This window comes from Hippocampus bargibanti, linkage group LG09, assembly GCF_051943395.1.
Source record: "Hippocampus bargibanti isolate YZ-2025 linkage group LG09, ASM5194339v1, whole genome shotgun sequence".
Taxonomy (NCBI): domain Eukaryota; kingdom Metazoa; phylum Chordata; class Actinopteri; order Syngnathiformes; family Syngnathidae; genus Hippocampus; species Hippocampus bargibanti.
In genome coordinates this window covers 13,897,527-13,909,535 of record NC_142742.1, presented here as the reverse complement: position 1 = coordinate 13,909,535, position 12,009 = coordinate 13,897,527, and the positions used below count along the sequence as shown (strand labels likewise).

The 12,009-nt window shown below is 44.1% G+C and overlaps 1 protein-coding gene across 3 annotated transcripts; it reads right to left on the bottom strand.

The window, feature by feature from the left end:
- Nucleotides 1-396: 396 nt before the first annotated feature.
- vash1 (vasohibin 1) lies at nucleotides 397-10,262 on the bottom strand. 3 transcript variants are annotated; one of them, XM_089004979.1, is made up of 8 exons: nucleotides 10,143-10,262; nucleotides 9,428-9,714; nucleotides 4,211-4,299; nucleotides 3,927-3,983; nucleotides 3,575-3,649; nucleotides 2,738-3,119; nucleotides 1,065-1,174; nucleotides 397-987 (listed from the first exon to the last, which is right to left on the bottom strand). In XM_089004979.1, exons 2-8 carry the CDS (start codon nucleotides 9,647-9,649, stop codon nucleotides 915-917), a joined length of 1,008 nt encoding a protein of 335 aa, XP_088861105.1. In that variant the 5' UTR covers nucleotides 9,650-9,714; nucleotides 10,143-10,262; the 3' UTR covers nucleotides 397-914. The 3 variants fall into 3 exon arrangements, with proteins under 3 accessions (XP_088861105.1, XP_088861103.1, XP_088861104.1); XM_089004977.1 differs by having other exon boundaries at nucleotides 9,428-9,670; nucleotides 10,143-10,246; XM_089004978.1 differs by having other exon boundaries at nucleotides 9,428-10,258.
- Nucleotides 10,263-12,009: the final 1,747 nt, after the last annotated feature.

Sequence of the window (12,009 nt, the reverse complement as noted above, 5' to 3'; positions counted from 1 at the left end):
ATCAAAATTGGCCGCTATCCACCAACTGCATTAGTCAATCACTAGATGTCAACTAATTAATGCATGGGTGCAATTTATGGATCACTCAAATATGACACACGTCTGTGACAATTTATTGATGATTGCATGTTTTAAATGTGCAATATTTTACATATGACAACTGTGACATATAAAAGAGCAGAACGCAGCAGTTCTTAAAACTACAGGCATAAAAAGTGCCGCCAATTAATACATTGACATCTTTTTGGAAGTGGTCACTTTTTAAGGCAAGTGAATTTTTTTTAAAAAAATGCTACAAAGAATGTTCATATAAATGAGCAAAGTCGCTGGAGTACAAGTGGGAGGGAAAAAAAATCCATAGTATGCTAAATAGTGCCTTGTCCTTGATTTACTCAACTCATCTCGAGGCATGAGATATTCACAATGATGTGTCACTAAGGTCCATAGTTCTCTAAGCATGCATGCATCCTTGAAGGTGTTGACATTTTAAAAACGTACACACTAAAGAATGACCATTCTCATTGGCATTTAGTCAGGTGATGACAAGGACTGTGTTGTTTTAGTCTTATCACAAGGCACAGGGGTTAATTTGTAGTCATTAGTAGTTATTAGTCTGCGAGACTAATAAAGGCAAATCCAATCCAATCCAATCACACAAAGTAATCCATCACATTTACAGTACAATGACACACATTGATAGTATCAAGGAGCACATTTATGCTGCTTGATACTCTACTTTTTTCAGATAACGTACACTGCATGTAAAAAGTTGGTAAAATGTTTACATGCAAGAGCAGCATTTATGCACATACTATGTAATGCTCAAGGAGTAATAAAAAAACACATGAGAACGAGACTATTTTGCAGACTAACAATGGGCCTGTTGGCTTTGTCAAAGATACAAAAAAAAATATTCACACTCGAATCTGATACACGCTCATCTCTCCAGATGTTGTCTGTTCCAAAGCCTTTTTGTCTCCAGATGGACTGAAATGAAAACAAGTTTAGCATTGTCACTAGTCGGTTATTAGGTTAAACCACAAACCCGCAATGGGCAATCGTACCGTCTCTCAACACGGCTGACCCTGCGAATGGGGCTTCCTTGTCCCTTGAGTGGTGAGCCCATGCTATTTCTCCTGTCTTTGGTGGGAGAAGGGGGCGCAGGCTTTCCGATCTGCAAAAAAAAAAAGGCACAGCCCACTTCAAAATGTAACCATGACCAAGGAGAGTTAATGTCATTGTGCTGAGTGCTCGCTGTAAAATGCAGCAGCAATTGATGAATTGAGGAGTTGTGCGGGAAAGCGTTTTGAGCCACCACATTAGTTTTATTACATGCAGAGTTCAGCAGCAAAGCTGCCATTATTTGTTCATCATGTGGCTGCGACGGGAGCATCATTGGAGTAGTATTGTGGGTCAACTCAGTTTCATGATTCATCTTCAGCGATGTAATTTGTCAAACATTTTTTTACATTTTGTCTTATTGATTGGGGCACCAACTTGTTTTTCATGGAAAACGCTTATCGCCAATAGCCTCCCAAAATAAAGTTCATTTACTATTTCTATCCCAATGAGATTATAATAATTTGCAGATGTTATGTATTTGTAGGGCAGCCCAGTAATTTAACATATACCTTGATTACAAATCATATTATATACAGAAATCCCTCATTTATCGCGGTTAATGCAGACCGGGACCACGCGCGATGTAGTAAATTTACATGTATGAGTACAAAAACATATTTACAAGGCCAAATTTAGTGGACCACAGTGCAGGACATGGACAAAGATGCACAGTAAATGTTTGTAGTACAGTACAAAACTCTAATGCAATAAACTGTCCACTATCAACATACAGTATATACTGTATTTTAATCTTTACAGGTACAGTACACTACTCGTGTTTCTTGATGTAACGCACTATAGATTCATTGACGTTGTAATGGCATGTAACAGCGGAATAACTTTTGCCTTCCCTTAGTTTGTCAAGGAATTTTACTTTTTCACTCACTGCCATCATTTTCCTCTTCTTTTTGGGTTCGCTGGAGGACTTTGAAGGCACGGGGCGCGTTTAGGAGCCATTGTCGGGGGGGGGGAGTATTAAATACGAATGAAAATAAGAGAATATGTACTGTACGTAACCTGAACGAATGCGATGCGAGAACAGGAGGAGGGATAAGCATTCAGGTAGGTTGAATGCTGTCCAGTAGTGTCGTCTCTCGGCCAATCAGATTTGGCCCGAGTCAGCACAAAAACAAATGAAAAAAAGTACAGCAAGCAAAGCGATGAAAAATGTGTTTACATTATTTGTCGACTCATTGTCAGATGTGGCCAAATGAAACCAATGTTTTGGGTTACTGAACTAATGTTCAGTTTTGTGCATTTACAGCAGAGAAATGCCTCAAAATGAATTAATAAATTAAAAAAATAACAAGAGTAAATCTAATGACTGCTGTATGCTGCTAGCTGTGACCCGCTGTTGTTTTACTACACTGTACTGTTATGACTTTCGCTGTCATTTTAATTTGGTTCCAAAAAAATGTGTGAGGCATCAAGGCCCGCAATAATTGAACCGCGAATTTGCAAGGGATTACTGTAGACCTTTGACACCTGCTGGTACTGTAAAATGAAGGAAAAAAAGATTCCCACAGCTCATGTAGCTATTGGCGTCCCTAATTAACACACAAACATTGGAAACGTTTATCAAATCCAGATAAAGTGTACTGAACCAAATTTTTACCTTAAGCCTCATGTCTCGAGTGTGCCTCTCTAGCTCTTTGCGGAGCTCCCCCTTGCTCAGCCCGTCTACATCTAGGATGGAGTGCTTCCACTCTATTTGCTCCACACTGTGAGGGTCGTGCGACACGTACTGGCCGATCTTGACCTTCAGCAGGGTGTGCCAATAGCCTCTGTAGGCAACTTCAAAGTCCTGCACCAAGTCCATCAGAGTGCGGTGCTCCAGGGGCTTGAACATGAGGTCGTCTCGCCGGCTCATGCCCAGCGCGCCAAACCGTCCACCGCTGTGGACTCCCAGCACAATGTGGTAGAAGTGAGTCCCTGAGAATTGAGACTTAAAGCTGAGGGGAAAACGCTCCACAGCCGGCATGCTGTTGGTCAGGTAACTGCCAAGCTTGGTCAAGGAAATGTACTGAACAAAAATGGTCAACCAGGTTGTTAGTTTTTACCAAGCTGTATTCAGACTTTTTCTACTTTTACTATGATTGGTTACTAATAGGGAGACGGATTAGAAAATCAGTCAGTATGACTGACTTACTGGATATTGTCTCAGTGATGTTTAGCTCTTTGGTCTCATTCTTTGGCCTTTTCTCTCATTTTCAAAGCTCTCCAAAGTTGTCTTGATTAGCTTCTGGTTTTAAATTATTTTATGTCCGTATTTCCCGTGAGGTTTGTCACGGGTGGAAAATCTAGATTTTTTTTTAAGTAAAACTTATTTCCCACTGATCGATAAAGTATGTTTTTGGTTCACTTTCTATGTGCAGCTCGGTACCAAATGCCCCTTGGCCCAGTTATGGTTGGGGACTGATGATTGAGCAAAAGTGTAATGGAGTAATGATACATTCCTAAGATCACCGCCTCCAGGCATTTGATTGGCAGGGCTTCACGCGTCATCTCCTTAGCGATGTCCATCAACCTGTGCAGAACAATGTGACAATAAGATAAAAGTGTACTAAACGCTTTGAGTTTCACATCACAGTATTATGGTATGAAACAGGACTATAAGAATAATGTATTGTTTTGCTTAAACATTACATCTTATTTTGTCTATCAGAACTTCCCTAGTTTAGTCATATTCATTAAGAACACTGAACACATGCATCACCTAGTATACTTAGGTATACAACAAAGTCAAGGCTTCCATAAAATTATGGAAATCACACATATGGGTAATTAAAAAAATGTTTGCCTACGCAGTAAGAGGACGGCTTTTCTTGATTTCAAAAAACTGCGTCCCAGTGTGATTATATCTGTAAATCAGAGTTAAGGCACCATAGATTAAAGTGTCTTGTGATATTCAAAGCCGGTATGGATTAATTTCAAGCGTGGCTGTAATTGCTAAAAAAAATCCTATCATTTTTTTATATATATATTGACCCATCTTTTTTAATGAAATGGAACAAGAAAGAAAAGGCAATTTGGGTTTGGAAAACAATAGAATGTACTCAAAAACCACTGCTCCATTGTCAAAGGATACTGTAATTCCCTGATATATTTCTGTATGGCTTCTAGGCGCAGTGGAATTGTGGTGGTAGGCTGGTATGTAGGCACACTTGGCATTGCAATCTGCAAGACAAAAAAGGCAGTTTGCATTATTCATGTGGACCTCTGTGTAACATGCAGTTACAGTGTGCCTCGACTGGGATCACCACCTTATCGTGGTGAGGCACTTTGCGCGTCTCCGTGACCCCGAGAGCTATGTCGGCTGGAGTCTTGTACTCCTGGCAGGGTCACCCAAGTCGAACAGGTTGGAGGGTAGAGGCCAGACAAAGAGTGATCCCAAATCCGCACCCGGGGGTAGGCGTAGGCGGAGTCCAACAGATCGGACCACCGGCAGCCCCTTGCAACCGCACTCACCTGAAGGTCGTCTCGAGTCTTCACTCTTGCCACTGGAATACAGTGGGTGCGGCCAAGTATGTGGGGGAAGGAATTGCGCGCCCCGTCCCTCACACTAAATCCACTAGTAGCGCAGGTTTCAGCTTACACCATATAAGTCCACTGGCGATAGGATAAAGTGACGGGGGCAGGTCATGGATGTGACTGGAAGCTTCTAGCTTGATTCCTACACAGGGGCGGTACAGGATTGATGGTCGTTGCGAAGATGGGATGGAGCAACATTATCCTTCGGCAGCATCCTGTGCGTCTGAGCAGCCCTATTCAGGGTCCGCACTGCTCACTCCTTATAGGGGAAGGGTCTAGAAAAGGTGACCTAAACATTGCTTGTTCCACCACACCTGGGTGGCCCACCGCAGCCACCAAGGCATCCCCCCTCTGCGGTCGAAAACGAAATATAATCAAACCCATGACTATGAACCTGGCTTCCTGGAATCTTCGCACCCTCCTCGATGCTAGAGACGGGATGGAGAGACCTCGAAGACGAACTGCCCTCATCGCACATGAGCTGAGAAGGTACAACATCGATATTGGCGCACTCAGTGAGACTCGGTTCTCAGGCGAGGATTCACTCACAGAAGTTGGTGAAGGTTACACCTTCTTCTGGAAGGGTCTCCCAGAGAATGAGCGAAGACTCCATGGAGTTGGCTTTGCTGTGAAAAGCAGCTTACTCAGTAACATCCCTGAGTCCCCCCAAGGCATCAGTGAACGGCTTATGACCTGGCGTATTCCCCTGGTAAAAGGTCGCGTCGCAACTTTAATCAGCGCCTATGCTCCCACCTTGGATGCTGACGATAACACCAAAGATGCCTTCTACGAGTCCCTGGATGCTAACATATCCAAAATCCCTGCCTCTGATAAACTTGTTCTGATGGGTGACTTCAATGCCCGAGTAGGTACTGATGCCAGGCTCTGGAAACAAGTAATCGCAAGGCACGGGACGGGGAAAATAAACAGCAATGGCCTCCGACTCCTCACTCTGTGCTCTGAGCATCAGTTGATTGTAACTAACACCATCTTTCAGCTGAAAAAGAAATACATCACATCATGGATGCACCCCAGGTCCAAACATTGGCACTTACTGGACTACATCATCACAAGGCAACGAGACCAAAATGACGTCTGCATCCCGCGGGCCATGCGTGGGGCTGAATGCTGGACTGATCATCGACTGATCAAGTCCAGGCTCAAGCTGAGAATTCGACCTCCTCATAAGAAACAGCAACCCCAAAGGCGTCTTAACACCAGGGCCCTGGAGTCCCCAGAATGTGCAGCCAGCTACCGCCACAAGCTGGCAGAGGGACTTGCCAGCCTGGACAACGACACCAGTAACGGTGACCTTGATGTTGAAAGCAGATGGAAAAAATTGAGGACAACAATTCATCAAGCTGCCTCTGAGACCATCGACTTCACTCAGAAACGTCATCAAGACTGGTTCGATAACAGCTCAGCTGCCATACAGGAGCTTCTGGAAGCCAAGCGCAAAGCCCATACCACACTTCTCTCCAACCCTCATTCTCCACTTCTCCTCTCTCACTACAAGGCCATCCGTGGTGAAACACAGAAACAGCTGAGGATGATGGAGAACAAGTGGTGGCTCAGCAAGGCCCAAGAAATCCAGAGGCATGCAGACAACAACAACACACACGCCTTCTATGATGCTGTAAAATCCCTGCACGGCCCACGAAGACAACACATTGTCCCAGTTAAATCTGCAGACGGTTCTGTACTACTGAAGGACAAACAGCTAATACTTGAGCGCTGGGCAGAGCACTTTGACTCCCTGCTCAACCAAGTAAACCCTTCAGACACATCTGTCCTTGACTCCCTCCCAGAGCTTCCATCAGTTCCCTCCCTTGATGAACCTCCTCAGTTCACAGAGGTCCTCTCTGCAATCCGGAGCCTTAAAAACAACAAAAGCCCTGGCCCTGATGGACTTCCAGCTGAGGTCTTCAAGAGCGGCGGTTACCTCCTGACACGGAAGCTTTACCACCTCATCTGCAACATCTGGCAAAACGGGACACTTCCTCAGGAATGGAAAGACAGCAACATTGTCACCATTTACAAAAGGAAGGGGGACAAGTCAGTCTGCGGCAACAGCCGTGGCATCTCCCTACTTTCTGTTGCTGGCAAGATTCTTGCAAAAGTAATGCTGTTCCGTCTTACATCGCGCATTACCGAAGACATCCTCCCAGAGACACAATGCGGCTTCAGGAAGGATCGAAGCACTCTGGACATGATCTTCGCTGCGCGCCAAGTTCAGGAGAAATGCAAGGAACAAAACAAGGACCTCTATATCACCTTCATTGACCTTACAAAGGCATTTGACACAGTTAACCGTGACATTCTCTGGACCATACTGCAGAAATTTGGCGTCCCCTCCAAATTTCTCGGCATCCTAAAACAGTTCCACAGCGGCATGCAAGCAACTGTACTTGTTGGTGGCCAGCAATCTTCCCCGTTCCCTGTGGAAGTCGGGGTGAAGCAGGGCTGTGTACTGGCCCCTGCTATATTCAACCTGTTCCTGATGGCAGCTACGCTCCTCTTCCATAAGTCCATCCAGGAAGGTGGCGGCGTACAAATCCAATTCCGCCTGGATGGTAACCTGTTTAACATCAGACGCCTACAGGCCAAGACCAAGACCCTGATCAGCGGCATCCACGAGCTACAGTATGCAGATGATTGTGCTCTGCTGGCCCACAGCCCAGCTGCCATGCAAAATGCCCTTGATACCATGTCCTCCGTCTACCGATCACTCGGTCTCGTGATCAATGTAACCAAAACGGAGGTCATGGCAAAAGAGAGTTCTCCAACCCCAGTGTTCACCCTCAGTGGCACACCCCTCAAGGTTGTCCAACAATTCAGCTACCTCGGCAGCATTCTAACACCCTCCTGTCTAATTGATGATGACGTCCAGGCCCGCATCCATCAAGCCTCCAAAGCTTTTGGCAGATTGCGTACTCGTGTGTTCGAAAACAACCACTTAAGAACTCCAACAAAAGTCGCAGTCTACCAAGCAGTGTGTGTGTCCACGCTGCTATATGGCGCAGAAGCCTGGACCGTCTATCGACGCCATGTGAGACGCCTTGATGCATTCCACATCAGGTGCCTCCAACGAATCCTTGGCATCACCTGGCAGGATCGTGTTCCACACACCGACATCCTTCAACGCACTGCCTCCACCAGTATCGAGGCCATACTGGCAAAGAGGCAACTTCGGTGGGTTGGACATGTCATCCGGATGCCTAGCTGCCGCTTGCCTCGACAGGTGCTTTATGGACAACTCTTGTCAGCGAAGAGGAAGCCTGGTGGTCCTAAGCTGCGATACAAAGACCAGCTTAAACAGACTCTAAAGAACTGCAACATCAAGCCCAGCGATCTGGAGTCTGCTGCAGTGAACAGGCCACTGTGGCGCTCCTTATGCCACGAAGGGGTGACACAACTTGAAGACAAGCGCACCCAGAGGAGGATCGTGCGGCACGAGCAAAGACACCTTTGTGCTGCTTCAGTACCGTCTCGCCAGCCCGGTCCTGGCCTCACATGTCCTGAATGTGGCAGGATTTGTGGCTCCAGAATCGGGCTTCATAGTCACCTACAGTGGCATCGCCGCCAGCGCCAATAACCACTGTCCAATACCCCACAAAGCAATGGAAGCGACGTCATCCTCGACTTCGATGGACTGCCAAGAGAGAGATGCAGTTACAGGATACAGTGAGTGGAAAGTGTCTGTGCATGATGTACACTTCATATGGACAATATGTCCAGCTAGGACAAGTCTTCTATTGTGTATCGTACCACATCAGATGATCAGCTATATGGGAAAGGCAAATACTGTAGGTATTTTGAGAAAGGCAGTTTTGAATGATTTCCCACACATCTCTTTACCAATATGCTTTTGGATAACTCTTTTCCCTTGCCTTTCTGTGCTACGATTGTTTGTCTTTGCACAATAATAATAATACATTTCATTTATAAGCGCCTTTCAAAACTCTCAAGGTCACTTTACAGTCACGGGATAAGTTTTTTGTTCTGTTGGTGAGCAGCGGCAGCCACATGCGCCAGCATTCACTCAACCCGTAAGTAACTCAAATAGATAGAAGTTAACCAGATAGCTAATAGATAGCTAGATAGATAGCTAGATAGCTAATAGATAGCTAGCTAGATAGTTAGCCACGTGGCCAGATGGATAGCCAGCCAAATAGCTAATAGACAGCAAATAGCTAGCTAGCTAGGTAGCCAGCAAGATAGCTAATAGCTAGCTAGCTACACATACATATCGGTTTATATAGCGCTTTAACAACAGCTAAAGCTGGAACAAAGCGCTAACATGGACAAAAGGGAAATGCTGCTCCCTTGTGGAAAGGGCAATAACTCACTGTAATCATTAGGGAATGTAATCATTCTTCCCAAGTACCGCCTATATTCACACAGCAGCCAATCACAATGCTCATTCAGATATAGACATAAGTGACCGTATTTGTCAAAAACTATACATAAAAGTGGAGACACCATCCCAAATGGTTACATCAGTGGAACTTCAGATGAAGAACTTTTATCTGAATATTAAAAATGGTTAATGGCAAAGTTGCCTAAGTTTTGTGACACCTTTTAGAGATAAAACTACAGTACGTATTTCCCATTTCAATGCCATGTTTATCAAAAGTCAAAGTCAGCTTTATTATCAAATGTGATAATATTCATTATTTATTCAATTCCACGATGCTGGTGTATAGATACGCAAATGTAAAAAGTTGATCTGTGGTCCAAATATTTCGGAACCTAACTGAATTTAAATATTTACCTTGGGTAGATCACTTGCACCCCGGATGCCCTTCCCCAAAGCATCTGCGTGTGGGTGGATCCGAGCTACATGGCGCCACATCCTCTCCCAGGTTTCCTCATCCATGGGCAGGCCGCTTCGATTGACGTAGAAAGGCACCCCTCCATCCCGCAGCTCTTCATCTCCTTCATCTTCCTGTTCATCATCCCGGTCCTCCACTGACCCCACCGTGGCCCTCAGCATCTCACTGACAGAATCCTGGAACTGGGAATGTACTCGTTGATGGTTTGGACTGCTCACTCGTGGCTCTGCATGCAGGTATTGGGGAGGATCAGCCTGTTACATCCACCAGTTTATGGAACCAATATCTTTAATGGGTTTAGATGTATTATAACTTAAAACAAGGGGATCCAGCAGATTAAAGTGCACCAGTGATTTTTATCACTAAACGTTACTTGTCAGTGACTCTAGAACAATGTGAAAATATATTTCCCATTCCACAGTAAAAAGATTTGAAAATCTAGATGAATGTACAATGAATGAACTAACGGTCCACAACCCAGCCCGATATTTAACACTTAATTCAGAGGATTTGGCAATCATACAAAAGTGTTGTGCGAAAGACTAATTCCCAGTCCCTCCGGATGTCATTCTAACAAAAGATAGCCAACAAATGACGTGGTAATCCGACAATCTGATCCCCAAAACAGTCGTTTACTTCATTTGCATTTCTTACAAAAAAATGTATTTCCGTCATCGGGTCATTGTTTCAAAAACGATGCCGGGTCGATCCGAAGCCATAGCGTGAGGCTTCACATCTGATTAAGAACCCTGGTCGACACCCTGACTGCCTCTTCCTGCGCATGCTCAAAACCAAGAGGATGAGCTCAACTGTGACAAACGGTGCGTTCAAGGTCACCCGGAAACGTCATAAACGTATTTACTGTACACAACTAGTGACGATGCTAAACAGAAATAATTCACTTTCTGTTGTAATCGGGATAAAAGCAATCGAAAAGCATTTCATATTTTAAAGGGGAAAATAATTGAAACAATGACCCTTCAAGAAACGTTTTCCATGAGATGATTTGAGATTAGTATGATTTTTAACAATCTGCACTGTATATGACGTGTTTGAGATAATGTTTTTTTAACAATCTGCACTGATTCGACAGAACAGTAGTGTATATGTATGACTGAAAACACTCGCCTGCGCTCGAAATGTAGAATTCTAAAACTAAAATAATTGTAGTTTAAAGTGAAATGGGGTATCTCGGATTTTTTGTTAGCTGCTTACTTTAATCATAAAATTTATTTTTTAACCTCACTGGAGGTTTTGAACCTTGCGGCAAAATGCTGCCTATCGCGGGTCAGCCTTGGTACAACAGACATCAAGTTGCGCTTACAAACTTAATTGGTTCCCAGAAAGTATGTGCAAGGCGAAAAGTTTGTGTGCGAAACATCTATTTCCCATTAAAAAAAACATTACAAATGACAGTAATCCGTTCTCAGGTCCCCATAATTTTCTACTAAATAAGCCTCAAAACTACACAAAATATACCTTATTTTACGTATAATAAATGTGCAACTGTAATGTAATTAAAGAAATAAACTGTACTATATAATAAAGCAGTTTTATTTACCTTTGTGATGGTAGTTGTCAATGGATGGTAGCAATGGTCGACTTAGCGTAATGGTACTGGGACAGCTAAGTCACACAAACGCACACCTTGTTCGTATTTTCCGATGATCTTCTGCTCGACCGTATTTTTCTTGTGTCCTCTTCGGGGTCTTTTTCGGTCCATAATAGCAAAAGTACTCCACTCGATAGAAAACCACATCTGCACTCAAAGGAGGTGTGGAAAACTAGTCCGCCATCCACCATGGCGCTGTTCGACCGTGTGGTTTAGTGTTCATCCACCGAAAACCAGTCCGCCAGCCACTGTGGCGCTGTGTGGTTGGTTCGTCCGACAAAAAGGAGTTCGTTCGGCAAGACTATATTCTCGCGAATTCACTGTTCGGAAGGTGAAAATCTTTTGAGCTAGAGCGTTCATAAACTGAGGTATCACTGTATCTCTTCTTATTTTCCTCTCGGCGTTTCCCTTCAAGGGGTCGCCACAGCAAATCAGTGACCTCTATCTTGAGAGGTTTGATCCGCATGTTTGTTTTGGCCAAGCTTTTACGTCGGATGCCCTTCCTGACACAACCCTCTGTATTTATCCGGGCCTGGGACCGGCACAAGAAGACATATGTCCCTTTGTAGCTACAGAACAAGCAACTCGCTCAGTAAAAGGCTCCCAAACACAACATGTATCTATAGACTATCAATAGTCCCCAGCAGCTGAAGCCAGAAGATAGTCATCTTAACATTTAAAAAAATTCTAAGAATTTTATAGACTTTGGTTTTGTTTCATTATTGATGGTTCTGACAAAATGATAAAGAGGAATATTTGAGGACTCCGTGATTATAATTTTTTGGGGAATATTGACAATTTCATTCTTTGATGAAATGTGCATAGCTTTCAGTGCAAGTTCTTTCAGGTACAATGCACAACTGTTCACTGTACAGTGGCATTTTCACCATAGAAAGAAAATATTGTGTA

Coding starts and splice junctions, on each gene's coding strand:
- vash1 (XM_089004977.1), bottom strand. CDS start 10,163: ATGACGGAAATACATTTTTTT. Junction 4,300..9,427: donor GTGCAAGTGATCTACCCAAG/GTAAATATTTAA, acceptor TTTGTCTTGCAG/ATTGCAATGCCAAGTGTGCC. Junction 3,984..4,210: donor AAATATATCAGGGAATTACA/GTATCCTTTGAC, acceptor TCTGATTTACAG/ATATAATCACACTGGGACGC.